This window comes from Triturus cristatus, chromosome 4_1 (genome assembly GCF_964204655.1).
Source record: "Triturus cristatus chromosome 4_1, aTriCri1.1, whole genome shotgun sequence".
NCBI lineage: Eukaryota > Metazoa > Chordata > Amphibia > Caudata > Salamandridae > Triturus > Triturus cristatus.
The window spans coordinates 90,774,869-90,794,126 of NC_140585.1; the positions used below are offsets into that span (position 1 = coordinate 90,774,869).

The following is a 19,258-nucleotide window of genomic DNA, read 5'->3' on the forward strand; positions in this document are numbered from 1 at the left end:
CATTCTTGCAGGAGAAGTCACATGTGGCAACTGGGTGTGGATGTGGTCCCACACCAGCGACTGGGAGTGGGTGCTTGAGGGCATGTTGTGAGTAATGATCCTGTGAAGAAGCTCTCCTAGACCTAAGGCTATATGTACTCGACTGCACTCTTTCTACCTGGTCATGATTCATGGCCCCCTGCTCCTGCTCAGGCTGGAGATGGAGATATATATGAGTCATATCCTCTCTAAAATGTATCGTGGGTTTGCATGTCACACCAACTCTATTAGCACCCTTTGCTAGAACAATGTTTGCATGTTACTTTAATTTACAATGTTATTGATAGGTCCAGGCATGTGAAATTGTCAACTGAAGACTATAAGTTATCAGTGTGTTGTACATGAGTTTTGGTATTCATGTGTTTTTATAAATAATGTAAAAACAAATACAACCTGTGCATGGTTTTCTTCCTCCATTACAGTTGCCACACCCTGCTCCTTCAATACCTGTCTCAATGGCTTTTGTCCGCCTCAAAATTGCATTTGTTTCGATGGATATAAAGGACCCACCTGTGATGAAGGTGAGAAATAATAGGCTAATGTGTGGACCACACAAAGGCCAAAATCAAAGAGTGCCTTTCAGATCATCAGCACAAAAGTCTTCATCACTGTTTTTGTTGCAGAGCCATCCTTCAAATCTTTACATGCATTAAAGTACAGCACATATTAAACAAGCATTGACAAAGGAAATAGGTCTAGCATTGGATACAAGCATGTTGACTTTGCCACTGTTTTGAAATGCATTTGTAAACCTCTGTTACACAAACAGTAACAAATTGGATACCTTTATGTGCAGACATGTGCGGGACACACAACCAGTTGTCTTTAAAAGTATGTGTAATACAGTTTAACAAAACGCTTATGAATTGGCATGGGTGGCCTTCTTGCGATCAATTGAAATCCCATTTCCAAACATAGCAGCTACAAGCAGTGGAGAATTTGGGGGTGAAAGCCAAGCAGCAGTGTCTGGGGGACTTCCAGCTTCTCAAAAACTTTAAAATAAGTTTAAAAAAAGAAAATATTTTTTTAAGGCACACATAATGGCCCACGAAGCTTTGACATTGAATGGGACTTCTTGCTTCACTTGCTTGATTAGTGGTAATGCCGTTGTGCCGTTGTGCTTTGTAAATATGCTGAGGAAGGAACCAAAGTCTCAAGTCAGCTGCCCCATTGCTCTATACTCTCAATCAATCAATCAGGGATTTGTGAAGCGTGCTACTCACCCCTAAGGGTCTCAACTCTAAAGGTCGGAGTTAATGATATTATATGGTTCCATATTGCCATCGAGTGGCTATGTTGACATCATAAACCATGAAGGTTGAGTGGTTTGAACATTTCACCAGAAGAACCTTAAGATAACAGTATAACACCATATTACACCTGCTCCTTGCTATGAATTTTTGGATATTATACATTGATTTGGCTATGTTATGTGTATTTGTAGCATGCACTATTACCCACGAAGGTATCCTGGCACTGAGCAGGTGTGTGTGCCTCGCCCTGCCTCTGGTAGGTTGGTTAATTAAAAAGTAAGGTCTTCAGCGACTTGTATAATTCAAGAAGAGTAGCCTCTGGTGTTGAGTGAGAGGCCATTCCATGCTTTAGGAGCGATGTAAGAGAATTCCTGTCCTCCCGATCTGCTTCTGTGTTTTTGTGGGATGTGTGCGAGTAGTAGTCCTGCGGATTGGAGGTGTCTGGATGGTTTATGGAAGGAGATGCTTATGTTCAAGTGAGCAGAGTCTGAGTTGTGTAGCGCCTTGACTTTGTGTGTAGGGAGTTAGAATTGAGAATCTGTATCAGGAGCCAAGGTAGTTCCTTAAGGTGTGGTGTGATGTGAATTCTGTGCGGGATATTAAAGAAAAAGTCGGACTGCTGAGTTCTGGATAGTTGTTGTCTTCTAATGAGTTGCTGGATGATCCTGCTCTAGAGGGTGTTGCCATAGTCAAAATTGTTGGTGATTAGAGCATGAGTGACAATTTTAATAGTGTTGCTTGGAAACCATTTGAAGATCTTCTTCAGCATTATCAGGCTGTGGAAATAGGATGTAGGGATGGCATTGACTTGCGTGGTCATGTCCAAATTTCTGTAGATTATTCTGAGGTTCCTGGATAGGGGTTCTGGGTGTGAGAGTGGGTCCGAGTTTGGTCGACCACCAGTCGGAGTTTGATGGTAAGGTTTTCTTGCCAAAGATCACTTTTTCTGTCTTGTCTGTGTTGAGCTTGAGTTAGCTAGCCTTCATCCAGTTAGCGACTTTGGTCATGCAGGCGGTAAATTTGTTTCTTGTGTTGGGGGGTCTTATTCAAGAGGGAGAGTAACAATTGCATGTTTTCTGCATAGATGATGTTGATGTTGTATGCTGAGAGGAAGTGACCAGAGGGATCATGTCTGTGTTGAAGAGGGTGGGGCTCAAGAAGTAGGCAGATAAGTTAAGGGGCTTCCGAGGACTAAGATGCCAGGTTGACAGCTTGAAGAAGGAGCAGATCCAGTGGGTAGCATATTCTTGGTTGCTAATCTCGTGCAGGCACCCAATGAGGATGTGGTGTAAGATGGTGTCAAATGCTGCAAAGAGGCCTAGGAGAATGAGGGCGGTCATTTATCCTCTGTCAAGGATCATGCAGATTTTGTCTGTGGCTGTGAGGAGTGCTGTTTCTGTACTGTGGATGGGCCTGAATCCGGACTGCGTGGCGTTGAGGAGCTGGTTATTGCTTAGGTTATCAGTGAGGCGTTGGTTGATTAGTTGGCTTCAGAAAGGTTTTTTCTTTGAAAGGCAGCTAACAATGAGCACTGACTGGAATTAGAATGAATAGGTTGATTTTATCTTTAGAGAGAACATTTTTGATAAAACAATTCACAATGGTGAGCAGCAGTGAATTAATGTGATTCAAAAGTTACAGCATTTGCTACATAATTATGGATTTACTGCATAATCTACATAATTTGCATTGTTTGTTGACTTACCTCATAATTATGGATCAACTGCATTTGCAACATAATTTGCATAGTTTGTTGATTTCACAAACAATATTTTTCTGCCTTCAAAGAAGGAAAACAATGTCCCACGTAATTTCAGTATTTTGCTGCATAATCTTTGAAAGCCAAATGAGTACCGGAAAAAAGCTGGGTGAACCTTGCCTATGTGAAGAGATTCAGAAATTAAATTTCCCCCAAAAATTAACAATATTTGCTAAATGGTATATAAAGTATCTTACACCTGGGTTCAAAGTAATCAAGTAGCATTTTTTGTGAACAGATATACTAATCCAGAAAAATTGAAATTCAAAGGAACGCAATTGTAGATTAGCAGCGTTTTTTACCCAAGTGTTAAACAATGCACCAAACTGCAGAATGCCCTAAAGGACATACAGCCATGACTGTGCCAATCCTCATGGGCGAGATACACCAGGGCAGCATTTGGGCACACATGGTGTCAGAAGGGCTTCATTTGAGCAGTCACTTACTAGTTGGGGATGAGGTTGTATGCATACCTAATAATGTGCATGATGTGTATCATTATTATTATTAAAAATTTTTATAGAGCGCGTAGTCACCCTGAGGTATCCCAGCGCTAGAGATCCCTACCTCTGTGGGTTGGGCGGCTGAGAGGGGGGGACGGCAGGTATCAGAAGGAGGAAAATTAAAATTAAGGGAACAGGTGAGCTTTGAGCCGTTTCCTGAAACGTAGGTAGTTGGGTTCTTTTCTCAGGTCTCGGGGGAGAGCGTTCCAGAGGCGAGCAGTGTGGACCGAGAAGCGTCTTCCACCCGAGCGGGCTTTCTTGAATCTAGGCATGATGATAAGGGACTCCTTATCCGATCGAAGGGGTCTTGGTGCTTTGTAAGATTTTATGAATTTTCTAAGAATCGGAGGGCCTTGATTCTGCAGTAGCTTATGCACCAGGCATAGAACTTTGAACATCACTCGTTCTCTCACTGGGAGCCAGTGAAGGAGCTTCAGGGCAGGTTTAGCTGAAGCTCTGGCCGGGGTGTTAGTGAGGATCCGGGCCGCCGCATTTTGGATTTTCTGAAGTTTATTTAGAGTTACTTCAGGTGTGCCCAGGTAGATTGCATTACTGTAGTCGAGCCTGGAGAGTATGAGGCCTTGGATGAGAAGTCTTTGGGATGTGGGTGGAAGTAGGGGCAGAATCTTTCTCATAGATTTCAGTAGTCCGAAGCAGGTACCGGCTACTTTTTTGGCCTGCGTGGTGAACGAGAGATCAGCTTCGATCCATACTCCCAGGCTTTTTACTTCCTGTTTTGGGTCTGGGGGGGACCCAGACAGGGTGGCCAGATGTTCAAGGGAAAAGTAAGACCTTTCGGTCCCAGAAGGAGGATGTCCGTCTTTGATCCATTCAGCTTTAAAGCTGAGTTGTTCATCCACCCTTGTATCTGCGTCAAGCAGTTGAATAAATCCGCAGGTTGTTGACTGGGGTGGGATAAGGAGACGACTAATTGTGTGTCGTCCGCATAGCTGACGATGCTCACTCCGAACGGGGTGACAACCTCCTCCAATGGGGCCATGTATATGTTAAACAGTGTGGGGCTCAGGGAGGAGCCCTGAGGCACCCCACATTGGAGGGGAATTTCGGAGGAGCAGGTGTTATTCTCCCAGATCTGAAAGGAACGTTGGGCCAGAAAGGAGGAAAGCCAGGATAGAGCAGTACCTTCTACTCCTACCTTCTTGAGCCGTTTAATCAGGAGTTGGTGGTTGACGGTGTCGAAGGCCGCGCTCAAGTCGAGGAGGATCACTGCCACTGATCCTCCTTCGTCTAAGAGTGTTCTGGCCTCCTCCACCGCCGCCAGGAGGGCGATGTCAGTGCCCTGTCCTGGGCGAAAACCTGTTTGCGAGTTTTTTAGCAGATTATTAGATTCAAGAAACTGGGAAAGTTTCTTATTCACCAGTTTCTCGGCGATCTTGCTAGTCCCAGGGAGGAGGGATATTGGTCTATAATTAGCCAATTCCGCTGGATCCAAGGAGGGTTTCTTTAAGAGCACTTTAACAACTGCCGCTTTCCAACTAAGGGGGATGGTTCCCTGTTGAAAAGACGCGTTAATCAGATGGGTGAGGGGGGGGATAATGATGGGAGCTACTTCCTTGAGGAACCGTAGCGGTGCGGGGTCCCTGGGAGATCCGCTTTTGATAGTTTTTAGCGTGTTCTCGACTTCTTCGGTGGTTATTTGCCCCCAGGAAGTTAGGTTAGGGGAAATCGGAGTGTCGAGGGGATCGCCAAAGTCGCTCGGAATGGAGGGAGGGATGGAATTAAGGATTTTTTGAATTTTTTCTTGGAAAAAGCTGGCTAGCTGATGGCATTTTTCCTGGTCCGCTTTGGGGTCTGGGGGGTTTCTCGGAACTGGATCGGGAACATTGAGAAGTTCTTTCAGGATGGTATAAGTTTCTTTACTAGAGCAGGCGGCTTTTTCGATTCTTTCCTGAAAGAATAAACTTTTTGTCTTGCCAATAGAAGATTTGTATACTGATAGGGAGGTGAGATAGGCATCCTTATTAGTGTTGGATTTCTCCATCCTCCAGGAGCGTTCAGCTCTTTTACAGTCCTGCCGAAGCGACTTGAGCTCTGGAGTATACCACGGGGCCGAAGGTATTCATTTGGTGTGTCTGAGGGTGGTGGTTTTAGGGAGGAGTATATCCAATGAGGATGTGATCCAGGAGCCAAGCTGTTTATCGGCCGTAATAGCATCGGGGGAAAGCGATGGAATAGAGTTAGAGAGAACGGAGGACCATTCAGATGGTACGAGTTTGTGCCAACGTCTATCGGTGACTTTGATTTTCGCGGACTGGATGGTAATAGTAGGAAACTCCCAGGAAATGGGGATTAAAAAATGATCGGTCCATGGCAGTGGCAAAGAAGGACTCGTGGTAATATTGGCGTCATTAGTAAGGACGGGATCTAAAAGGTGTCCCTTGTCGTGGGTGGGCTCGTTATTCACTAAACGAATGTTGAGTGACAGGAGGTCCACTAGAAGGTCAGAGGCAGACCGGTCAGCGGGATCAGTAAAATGGAGGTTAAGATCACCTACAATAAGAAAGTTGGAAACGGAGGCGGCCAATTGAGAAGTCGTTTCGGTGACTGCGTTAAGGAATTTCCCAAGGGTACCCGGGGGCCGGTAGATGAGCAGTCCCGAAAGGGAGTGCGTCGGGGAGGTTTGGAGGGAAAAGTGGCAGCTTTCAGCGTCTTCAATATTGGCGTCATTGATTCTACAGCTGAGGTGATTGCGGTAGATTATAGCCAGCCCGCCTCCTCTTCCTCTGGGTCTATGGCGGGTTTGGATGAGGTAGCCTGAGGGAAGGGCGGTGACGATATCCGCATCATTGCTGTCAGAAAGCCAAGTTTCTGTTAAAACAATGTGTCTAGGCCTTGGTCTTGGATCAGCCCATTGATTTCGAATGCGTGCCTGGGGAGGGAGCGACAGTTGAGGAGACCGAGCTGTAGCCTGGAATTGGCTGGGGTCTGAGTGGCTGTATAGCAGCGCGCGCAGCTTGTGAAGGGTTTACCTGCTTCGTGAATGTAGCGACAACCTTGGTTTTTTTCAGGTCGGAGGTCCCGAAGCATGTCTGCTGAATACATCAGGCGACTGGGGGATGGATCCGGCAGCATCCCTGGGCCTGGGTCCGTCCGGGCCCGGACGGGCCCAGACGGGCGTGCCTTAAGCGCGCCTTCGGCGCGCAAATGGCGCTCCCGCTGCGCTCGTCCGCTGCGCTTGCGTAGAAGGCACATTTTAAGGGCGGGGGGGGTGTGGGCGTGGCCTGTCAGGTGGGCGTGGCCTCGCGTCTGCTGCGATGGCGGCCGTGAACAACAATGAGCCAAAACAGCGCTAGTTCCGCTGAAATGTGTTGAGCCTGCTTGGCGCTTTTGCCCAGAAAAGAGCTCAGGTGAGAATAGAAGTTTAAAAATATGTAAACACAAATATCGACAATTTTTAAAATGGCGAGTATCGCCTCCGGCTTCCGCCTCAGAGGTTAGGGTTCCACTGGTCGCGCTAGTGATCCGCGCTGTTTTCATAGGCGGGGGTGTGGGCGTTGCCTGTCAGGTGGGCGTGGCCTCGCGTCTGCTGCGATGGCGGCCGTGAACAACAATGAGCCAAAACAGCGCTAGTTCCGCTGAAATGTGTTGAGCCTGCTTGGCGCTTTTGCCCAGAAAAGAGCTCAGGTGAGAATAGAAGTTTAAAAATATGTAAACACAAATATCGACAATTTTTAAAATGGCGAGTATCTCCTCCGGCTTCCGCCTCAGAGGTTAGGGTTCCACTGGTCGCGCTAGTGATCCGCGCTGTTTTTATAGGCGGGGGTGTGGGCGTGGCCTGTCAGGTGGGCGTGGCCTCGCGTCTGCTGCGATGGCGGCCGTGAACAACAATGAGCCAAAACAGCGCTAGTTCCGCTGAAATGTGTTGAGCCTGCTTGGCGCTTTTGCCCAGAAAAGAGCTCAGGTGAGAATAGAAGTTTAAAAATATGTAAACACAAATATCGACAATTTTTAAAATGGCGAGTATCTCCTCCGGCTTCCGCCTCAGAGGTTAGGGTTCCACTGGTCGCGCTAGTGATCCGCGCTGTTTTTATAGGCGGGGGTGTGGGCGTGGCCTGTCAGGTGGGCGTGGCCTCGCGTCTGCTGCGATGGCGGCCGTGAACAACAATGAGCCAAAACAGCGCTAGTTCCGCTGAAATGTGTTGAGCCTGCTTGGTGCTTTTGCCCAGAAAAGAGCTCAGGTGAGAATAGAAGTTTAAAAATATGTAAACACAAATATCGACAATTTTTAAAATGGCGAGTATCTCCTCCGGCTTCCGCCTCAGAGGTTAGGGTTCCACTGGTCGCGCTAGTGATCCGCGCTGTTTTTATAGGCGGGGGTGTGGGCGTGGCCTGTCAGGTGGGCGTGGCCTCGCGTCTGCTGCGATGGCGGCCGTGAACAACAATGAGCCAAAACAGCGCTAGTTCCGCTGAAATGTGTTGAGCCTGCTTGGCGCTTTTGCCCAGAAAAGAGCTCAGGTGAGAATAGAAGTTTAAAAATATGTAAACACAAATATCGACAATTTTTAAAATGGCGAGTATCTCCTCCGGCTTCCGCCTCAGAGGTTAGGGTTCCACTGGTCGCGCTAGTAATCCGCGCTGTTTTTATAGGCGGGGGTGTGGGCGTGGCCTGTCAGGTGGGCGTGGCCTCGCGTCTGCTGCGATGGCGGCCGTGAACAACAATGAGCCAAAACAGCGCTAGTTCCGCTGAAATGTGTTGAGCCTGCTTGGCGCTTTTGCCCAGAAAAGAGCTCAGGTGAGAATAGAAGTTTAAAAATATGTAAACACAAATATCGACAATTTTTAAAATGGCGAGTATCTCCTCCGGCTTCCGCCTCAGAGGTTAGGGTTCCACTTGTGACAAATCAGGGTAAACAAGGGTAAACAAGGGTATATTATAATTACAATACAGATTGTGTATTTCTTTGATATCTCACACAAGTAAACCACATTTAAACCCCTACATTAGTTGACTCTGAGGGTTTTGAGGATGTGCAGTCCAATACGTCTCAAGCAGGTTGTGCTGTAGAGGCACACTACGGGCCTATGGTGTCTACTACAAAGTGAAAAAGAAAGTCTTCAACTCAGCTTTCCTGTGATATTTAACCATAGCTAGGCCGTTTTGGTATAAGGGTTTCAAATGATACTCAAAATCCAACCAAGAAATTCTGGTTATGCAGTTCACAATCACTGTCTTTCAGGTGTTTGTGTTACCTGATCGTTGGGTCACTGGGTCCAAGCATGAATGTGCAGCTGTTCTCTCCACAGGGTAGGCAGGTAAGCTCAGGGGCTCATCTTGGTGGTCCTGCCTTGCATTGGTTGGTGACTGCTGCAGAATCTCAGTGAAGGATATGCAGCTCCTCTGCCCTAGAGCTCGATGGATTTACAGAGGAGTTTTATAAGGCCTTTTCAGATCTGCTCGCGTGAAGTTGATGATGCTGAGGCCCTGGAAAAACAAATCCTGCCTCCCACGTTACGTGAAGCAGTTATAACTCTTCTTCCGAAGCCCGGTAAAGACCCCTCCCTGCGCGGATCATATAGCTCTCGCTATTAAATATAGATTGTAAAATTCTTGCAAAAATTGTTGCTAACAGACTGTCACAGTTAATGGAGTTTATTATGTCCCCTGCACAATTCGGCTTCATCCCAAATGGCTCGACCTCATTAAATTTGCGGATCCTGTTTGCGGTACTACACAGAATAAATCCCCAAACTCCGGCAGTGGCCGTTCTTCTTGACACAGAGAAAGCCTTCGACACACTTGAATGGCCCTTCTTTCTATCCATTACGCGACGTATGGGCATGCCTGCCCGCTTTATTGCCACTGCTTGTTTATTGTATAGTCATCCCTATGGCTAGACTACTTATAACGGCACGATCTCCGGCCCTTTTCACTAACCCGTGGCACACGACAGGGATATCCTCGTCCACCCCTTTTGTTCATTCTTGCCATGGACCCTTTGATACGACATTTTCAGGAGCGTCACCTCCACAGAGGGCTGCAATTTAGGACAGGCCCCCTTTTGGTCTCATTGTACGCCGATGACACCATTCTCTATGTCAGGGAACCACACCTGAACCTAGCCCCACTCATCCGGGAAATCCTGCGTTTTGGACGGCATTCTGGGTTAGGTATTAATTGGCACAAATCAATTATCTTTCCTTTGACTATTGGGAATGTGAGTTCCATTAGAATGATGCTCGTACTCAGTCAAATATCTGGGTATCCATGTACACTTGAACCCAGACCAGAATATTCGCCTTAATTACGGAGAAGCGATTGAGAAACTGGAGACTCAGGTGGGGAATTGGTTACGACTCCCTTTGTCCATGGCAGGAAGGATAGGCATAATTAAGATGATTGTCTTGCCCAAGTTTTTATATCTTTTTAATAATATCCCCATGCCCCTTACAAATAGTTTCTTTTTAACACTAAGATCCCACCTGATCCGGCTGGTGTGGGGGGCAGTCGGCCGCGGGTTCGATGGAAAATACTTACTCTGCCATATGATAGGGGCAGATTTGGAGTGCAGGATTTTTATCTATACTACCTAGTAGCGCAGTGTAGCTACGCCTTTGCTTGGTACCACCCAGACGCAAGGATCCCATATCTACCCCCAGAGGCTGACTTTGTCCTCCCTGAACCACTAGCGGCTGTTTTGTCTAGAGGCGAACCTAGGGATCCGGCCGACATACAAACAGTCTCGACCACCAGTTGGGCTTGGAACAGGCTCCTCTGCTACACTGGCACCTCAGTTTTATATTCTTCGGCCCTTCCGCTTCCGAATGCCCGCTGGCTTCCCATCACCAGTGAGAAGTTGGTACAACGCACGTTAACCAAATTTAACTATACCAAGATAGGGGATTTGTACCCGAGCGGGCATATATTCTCGGACGCTGAGGACACTTGTTTCCAAGAGGCCACGTTCGTGGGAAAATTCGTTCTCAGGAGACTCTACTCAGCATTAAAAGCTACGATCGTCGGCTTCCCCTTGGAGCCAGACTCCTTCATACCGTTGTCTCTGATTATTGAGAATCAGAGCAGAACACACAAAATTTCCAAACTTTTCAAATTATGCAAAACACAGGTCCCGATCATAGACGACAGCCTTCGAGCAGAGTGAGAGGCCGATTTGGGACGTCCAATTTTGGACGACCAGTGGACTGTCTGCTGAAATGCCACAAAGGACATTTCACTGAACAGCCGCCATAAATTATTGCATTATAAATTTCTCCGTAGAACCTACATGACACCGGCAATATAACTAATAGGTCACACTCATGCTGGAAATGCGGCGCTCAGCATGCCGATTTTGCCCATCTCACTTGGACATGCCCCCACATAAGCTCAAACTGGGAGCAGGTGCACAACACATTAGGGACCATTCTTGGTCTCACACTGGTTCCTATACCAGAAGTGGCTCTGTTGGGCTACACGGTTAACTTCCCTAAAAAGGTCCGGAAACTAGCTTTCCTTGGTCTTTTCTTGGCAAAACGAGAGATAGCGGTGCTCTGGGGCAGCAAGGCTGCTCCCACGCTGCAAGGCTGGCTGAATAGCTTAGCAAATTGCAGTATAAATAGTGAAACATTCTCTAGCCTATTGCCCAGCGCAGCCTGCCCTAAGGATATCTGGGGCCCATATAAGGCATATATTGACTCCCTGCACAATTCCTCCACTTCCCAGCCACACTCAGGGATGGTACCCAAGGGTATAGGATAGAGCAGTTGGATTCCACGTGACTAGGTGATATACGGCTCCGTATTGCACTACTGCTTTCGCACCGCCCTCTTATTACCAAGCCTGCTCCTTTGTTATTCTAGGTGGGGTAGCCAGCGGCTTGCTCCCCAGATCCGGATGTTACAACAGACGGGGGAAGGGATGCCGTGACACTTGATAGGTTGGTCGACAAACGTTCGACATGTGGAGTGTTGCAGCTTTACAAAACTGTCCCAAAAAAAAATTATTCCACCTCAGCTGCCTCCTGGAAAGTTTTGGGGTGATCAATCAAGTAAGGGTTAAGATAAAGATGACCACAAAACATTGACTTCCAGTGTCAATTCCCATAGGAAATATCTGTTGCAGCTGCAGAAAAAAGGCTGAATGGAAAAAGGAGCACATTTAGAAGCCCCTATTGCCACAGGAATGCCTAATTTTCTAAATTTACTGTGGCGATAGGGGCTTCATCTTATTTAAAAGACGGCATTAAGCCACTTAGCGTGGCTTAACGCCGTCTTATAAACAAGGCCCCCTATCACGTTACACTTAGCATGAAAGAGGAGGGTAATGGATGTTGTGGTGGGTGTTCCACCACAACATCCATTGATTTTGATGCTGCCCCATATTGACAAGGATGGCATAAATATGGGGCAGTGCCAAAATTAAGACCAAGAAAAACCTGGTCTTAACATGGCAAAATATGACTAAACGTGGAGAAATGCTTTATTTCTCCTCATTGTTGTTGTTTATATGTGTGCTGCATGCATGCAAAACGAGCGAGTGAAGATTAAGGACTCACCCGTTTTGCATGTGCACTGTGCTTCACTAATGGTGGTTTGTTTTATTTACTACGCTTTTCGAGTGGCTCGTGGGTATAGTACTGACCACATTGCTAACAGCACATTTTAGTTTTCGCAACATCTGGTCTTTTCCACTTCATTGTAACTAATACAAATGGCACTCTGTTGGGAATCCCCAGAGGCACCACTTAGAATGAGTGTCTATTTTTATTTTTGTTTGAGCTATCCCCAATGATTCTTACACTTCTTGCTAGTGTCCCTCGTGTTGAGAGATTTTAGAATGTATTCATGTAAGAAATTGAACCTCAATAGATAATTTACAGGACATGTTTTCAACTGTGAATGCCCATGATGAAGGGCGATTGTTACAGCCCAAAATGCATAGGGATGAATCACACAGCTAGCTTTTCAAGTGGAATATTTCAATACAAGAATCATGTCTTTACAATTAAATCAACCTGATCAAGATAGAGCCTACGAGTTCTTTTTTTTTTAGAGAGTTTTACATAGCGCAAACTTGACCCGAATCGGGTATCAGAGCGCTTTACATAGCACCAGTTGCATCACATGAGGACACATTCATTTTTGTTAGGCACAGGGAGAATAAGTGATTTGCCCAGAATCACAGGATGTTCAGCGTCATTGCCGAGACTCAAACCCAGTTATCCAGATTCGAGGTCGACCACCCTAGCCGTTAGGCCAACTCCTCTCCCCAGTGCCTTCACTGTTCAGAATTTATTGTTATGTATGAATTATGAATAACTGACAGGTTGAATTGTTACAAATATACCACTAATTGTGTTAAAATCAGGTTCAACTCTGGTAGTGGCAATGGTCGTGCACACTGTGTCTAGAACACTTGCTCTAGGTACCTTTTTCAATTTGATTCGGGGTGGGGTGGAACCTCCTCACAGAGTGCACAACAAGTTTATGAACTAGTTTTCTAGTGTTTACTTGGTATACTATTTTTGCATTACACTTGAGTGCAACCCAGCATCTCTTTTCTTTATTCCAACTTTATAAAAGTGTCATTTTCTGAATTGCAATGAAAATCCAACTTTACCTTCAAAGAGGGTTTAACATTACAATTCCATAGGTGCAAAACATGGTATATCTACCTATATCTACCTCCACTTAAATAGGAATTATAGCTTATTAACTGTAATAAGGAATTCCCAATGTTATCCTGTGGGAGGGGTAGGCCTCACAGTAGTGAAAATAAGTTTGGGAGTATTTCACTACTGGGACATGTAAAACTTAAAAGTACATATCCTACCTTTAATTACACAGCGCCCTAGCCTATGGGCTACCTAGGGCCTACCTTAGGGGTGATGTATATGTAATAAAAGAGGAGTTTAAGGCTTGGCAATGGGGTTTAAATGGCAAGTCCACATGGCAGTGGAACACTGCAATGGCATGCCTGGGACCTGGTACATATTTTGAGGTGCTACTTGAGTGGGTGCACAATAAGTGCTGCAGGCCCACAGGTAGCATTTAATTTACAGGCTCTGGGTATATGGTATACCACTCTATATGGGACATACAAGCAAATTAAATATGTCAATTGGTTATTTACCAATTAACCCCTTCAGTGCCACGCCCTTTCCCCCTCCTGCGCCGGGCGTTGTATTAGTGGGTGGGGTTCATGACGAGATAGTCTAGTCATGGGCACAGCGCAATTGTGCTCCATGACGAGACTATCTCGTCATGGGCACTGAAGAGGTTAAACAATGTTCTGGGGATAGAGCACAAGTGCTTCAGCACTGGTTAGCAGTGGTAAAGTGCACAGAGTCCTAAGGTCAACCAAAACAAAACTGCAGTGAAAGTAGGAAGAGGAAGGCAAAACGTTTTGGGATGACCATGTAGAGAGGGCCACTTCCAATACAACAAATGCATGAAACACTCAGAAAAATTCCAACTATTTGAAAACTTCCAGTGTTCATATGAGTCAGAATCAACAGACTACACACTAATCTAATCTTCTAAACCAACATTTACTTAAGTAACCTTAAAAAAAAAAACTGAAACATCTACATGCCGAACTGTGATTCTTAAAATATAAACTAATTTATATAAGGGGCTGATTACGCGCCTGGTTGCCGTATTACGACTGTCAAAGTCGTATCGGCGGTGAACCACCGGCTGCTTCAGGGAACAGTCGTTCCCTGGCAATAGCTCACCACATTGCAATATGCTGAGTGGGGACTACCGCAGTCCTGCTCAGCATTTTACGAGTTCCTCCACCGCCATCTTTTCATGGTGGGAGCCCCGCCATGAAAAGACTGGCAATGGAGGAACAAAGATGGCCCTACAGGCCTCCATAACCTCCATGCCTTCGAGATACATTCTAGGGGGCAAAACATGTGCCCCTCTGTCTATATTCCCACAAAGTTCCAGCACGGCATGGATGTCACCTTCCATGGCTTGCGGAACGTTTTTGACGGTCCCATTGCAGTGCCTGTTTTCCAGGCACCGCCATGGGAAAGTCAAAGAACCGCCGGGCAAATTACGAGTTAATACGCCCTGCAGTACTTGCGCGGCTATGGCACAGCCGGCGCAACTGGCCAAAATCAAAATTGGGCCCTATGTGTTGTCACTGTATTCATTGCATTGTGATTTTTTTTTATCTACATAAATCTCTATGCCCCAGCATGCAAAGTGAAGATTACCATTCAATGAGCAGTTTAAATATTTTTGGGATTTTCAATCATTTTGTTTTCAAATATCAGCATATAATTTTCTCATAATACATGATTTTGTATCAAAGATGCACATTCTATTTGGGGTTAACACACTCAAAGAAAAAATAGCCTTTTTCTAGCAGAGTTACCTTATTCAATATGGCTAGAGTAGGCCCTCTAAAGTAAGTACCATGCTGAGCTGCACTTTGAGGGAGCTACTTTCAGGGTACTGGCGAGCGACCAGTAGCTCCCGGGATACCCACTGGATTCACCTGCTCTATAACATTCAAGAGCATTGACATTATGACCTTAACATAACACTCATCTGAAATTAAACCTGGGTAATTGTACCATCCCTGGGGACTTTGAAAACATAACAGATTTGCAGAGTTTCTGTAAGTCCAAAAATATAATACGGGACCTTATCCCAAACAATTAAATCATGAACTGGAAAAACAGAAAAGTTCACAAGGGACAGGTCTCTTCACACTTTATGCGAAGACAAAAGTGGTTTCAACACCTCATTTGCCAGTTCTGCATTAGTATTCTGGGAGATAGTATCCATTTATGAGCAAGAAGAAAATAGTCACAAATTCAATTCAAGCAAGTAGGAAAAGCAGTGAAATACCAATCCAAATGTAAAACCATTGAGGGATCAGATAAGTGTGTTTCAGACAGGAAAGAAAATCACGTTCACCATGTGGTGAAATATGCAAGGATTCAGAAGAGAAGTCATCAATACCGACAAAATGACTAGAAGAAGTCTGTAAAAACAGGGGCCTCAGCTGCTGAAAGAGAACAGGTAGACACCTCCAAAAGGGGTTCATCATAAACAACTCTGTTGTTAGGAGTAGCTGTAGAAAACTGTTGACTCACCTCTGATGTATGCATTGTGTTTACCGCGGTAACATGAATCAACAAAGGTTCCTTCTCCGCCCTCCCCAGAGGAGAGAAAACAATATTAATATTACTCAATACCAGTAAAGTTATTTCCTATAGGGTAGTAAGTGAAGTTAGGGAACTACCCAGGAGTCCTCATTGCCTACTGTGTACAATTGGCCACATGATGTAATCAACTGAGACAAGTCTTTTGTCTTTTCAACTAGCAAGTGGTGGCAAAATCATGGTTATTGTATCTTGAATGGCTAAAACTGGCACTGGTGTACAGTATGATGGGTCAAATTGCTTCTTAATTACAAAATTCTCTCGAACTAGATCCCCATATTTCGGAATCCAACCTGCTAGTTTTTCTTTCACTCCATCGAGTAGCAAAATGTTTTCAAAATTCAACCAAGCGCTTATCCCCGAAGTCTTGTAGTTCTTATAGGACAGCAAAATGTTTCTTTATGTCAAAAGGCATATCTGCTGCCACTGTGCCTGGATTGTCGAAATCTATAACACACATCTGGATGCCAAAGAGGACCTCATAGGAGCCCGGCCTTCCAAACATCCTCTTGGCAGATTTTTTATGTGCTCTGGACTCCATACAAGTGATGGATCCAACTTCGACCTGAACCTAATACTCTAGCTGGTAAGAATTGCTTTAAGTCACGGTTCTTCCTCTCTACATTCAAATTTCCCTCAGAATGGTATGGAGACGAATAATGCACAGCAACACCCAGAGTTCCCATAGTATCCCTGTAAGACTAAGAGGCAAAACAGGGCCCTGGTCTGAGTGGAATGCCGCTACTGCATATGTTCCCAAACAGACTTGTTAATCTATAATAACAGTTTGAGTGTCAGCTAATGGTTGTGGCCACACCCATAGGAATCTTGAGCAAGAACCTACAGCTAGTAGGATACATTTAAATGCATCATCTGCATTTAGAGGTCTGCAATGATCAAGATACACGCATTGAAGCGGATTGTTTGAAATTAAGAGGGTTGTCTGCGTGGGCGAGCAACAGAGGAACTTTTTATTTGTTGACAAATGTCACAACTGAGGACATGTTGTTTTGTCTGCCTCAACAGACCCTGCCACCAATAGTGCTGCAGAAGTAGAGAAACTGTGTCTGCCACACCTGCATGGGCAGAAGCTGCACCCTCATGTGCAGCTATTATTAAATCAAGCCTACGGTCCTGGTTGGGTAAAACTCTATCACCCACCCCAGGGATGCTAGCAAAAGGAATGTTTTTGGCACACAACCGGTATGAACATTTTGCTGGATACTTTTTAGGTAAAGGTGTGCCACTGCGGGAAGCGATAGAATCTTCATCCAACCTTTTAATTGTTGTGTAATGTGGAGAAAGGTAGGTGTAATTGTTGCAGGGATTCTACGGAGTCACAGAACTATGCTTGGGACCATATAACTTTAGTAGGCAGAGACTGAGTTGTCCTACCACCTTAGAAGCCATGAGCCCGTGACCGACGAGCTATAATGTCTTACTTGCCCTCCTACTCAGTCCCCTAGGAACAAGTGATTTGACACCCAAGAACACAACTCTCCTGACCCTCTCAGGAATCTTGGTGAGAGGACACACCCTTTTACTTTCACACTCATACTTGTCCACAATAAGTTCTGACAGAGACACAAGAAAATGTTAAAAACTATTGTGCTATTGTATGCAGTATATGTGCCACAATAAGTTGGAAAGGTCCTATCACAAATATGATCATCATAGCAAGTAATCCATAAACCATATAAGGAGCTGTCATGGTATTAGACAGGGTAGACTAGCCCACCTCCCCTTCTACAGAATCAAAGTGATTATATATCAGAAGATCTCTGGGTGTTTGCAGCAGACCCCCGTACCTTAGCATGAACTGATGAATGTTCTACATCTTAGATGTATTTGAAATCTCCTTTCTGAAAACCTCCCTCTAAGTGTGTCTTTTTTATGTCTGTGCATACCTATATGACAAAGAGTACGTGGTATCAGACAACAGCTGCATCTATGTATTTTGCCTAGGTGCTAGTGCCTGACCAGAACAGAATAACAAGGGGCTTTGGCCCACATGCATCAAAGCAAAAACCGGTCGCAAACGGGCAGATTCTCAGAATCTGCCCTTTTGCGACCGGTATTTATGCATTTGGGATGCATCATCCCAAATGCAAAAATCGCAATTTAAGTAATCTCTAAATTGCGATTACTTAAATTGCGATTGCATTTAAGGAATCTCAAATTGAGATTCCTTAAATGCAATTCATTAAAGTAAAAATATTAGCGATTTCGCTAATAGGGGGAGCAAATTACCATGAAGTTGAACTTCATGGTAATTTGCAAAAACTTTAAAAAATGCACTAAAGTGCATTTTTCAAAGTTCCATTTTACACACACACATGCCCTTGGGGCTTGTGTGTGTGAAAGATGTACTCATATGCAGATTTCAGGGGTGCAACAGGGTGTCCTTTTGACACCCTGGCACCCTTGAAATTGCATGAGCAATTTGTGATTCAATAATTGAGAATCGCAAATTGAGAAAGTCTTCCCATTCATTCCTATGGGCCTCTAGGCCCATAGGAATAAATGGGGAGGTATTCCTTAATTGAGGAATGTTTAGAAATCGCTATTTTGTAAGCGATTTCTACATGCATAGCCTTTTGCTATTCCTTATTAGCGAATCCTTATTTTTCGCTAATAAGGAATCGCAAATGGCATTGTTGATGCATGTGCCAGATTATTGTTTGACCTTGTCCACCGTGTTCAGATGAAATTCCAGGAAAGAGCAGAATTCAAAAACAATGGCAGGTTGTGTGTGAAGTACAGTGTGGCACAAAGAATAATATGTCTGCAAAGCAGAGGGTAGCCAATAACGTGCTTAGGGTTGCATAGGGAAAACGACAATGGGCCTGCACGAGACATATGATACCTCCCCTTGGTCAGGATGGTAGCACCAAAGTGACAACAGAAATAAGAGGGTAAGCAAAAGCAAAGTGTCTGAATATATGAGTTTATCAGTCGTGCAGGTAGAAAATGTAGTTAAAATGTACCCAAATACAGCTCGTTGTAGAGGCCCAGGACTTAGGATGCTAAGTGGAAAATTAATGATTCCAGTAAGAGATCTGAACCTTCCGAGGTAGAAGCATCAGCCATCCATTGAGCAATTCAAAAGAGCAAACATACTTTTCGGTAACAGTCACCGACAAGACCACCAATGGACAACCTGCGTTAATCTCAATAATTCCGAGATAAGGAGACGCTGTACCAGCCATAACGCAGGGTTATAAACCAGTCGCAAGCCCAGGGAACAGCCCTGGTAATGGACCACTAAGGGGCCCATCAACAGGTCGAAATCCAGGGGAGCATGAGGTGGCGTACACAGGCAGATGTCTAGTGCCATTGGATGGGGCACCAGATGCAATGAAACACAGGTTGCACACATGTGAAATAAGTGTGGTGGAAGGTTAAATAAATCTCTGCATCCAGAGTGTTCAGTGGCACCATTCCGAAATATTGCAGTATTCGATCACGGTACAGCTGCAGCGATGCCTGACCTGGCAGGACCACAAATGAAGCATCCATTGTAGAACAGCAGGAACAACACTATAATGCTATACATTCAGACTA

The 19,258-nt window shown here is 45.1% G+C and overlaps 1 protein-coding gene across 3 annotated transcripts in view; it reads left to right on the forward strand.

The window, feature by feature from the left end:
- LOC146839630 (uncharacterized) overlaps positions 1-19,258 on the forward strand; it is an 812,224-nt gene that overhangs the window by 243,801 nt on the left and 549,165 nt on the right. For all 3 annotated transcript variants that reach the window (XM_085651718.1, XM_085651719.1, XM_085651720.1), the window contains exon 5: positions 462-560. In XM_085651718.1, the coding sequence (XP_085507844.1) occupies positions 462-560 (99 nt within the window). The remainder of the gene's footprint in view (positions 1-461; positions 561-19,258) is intronic.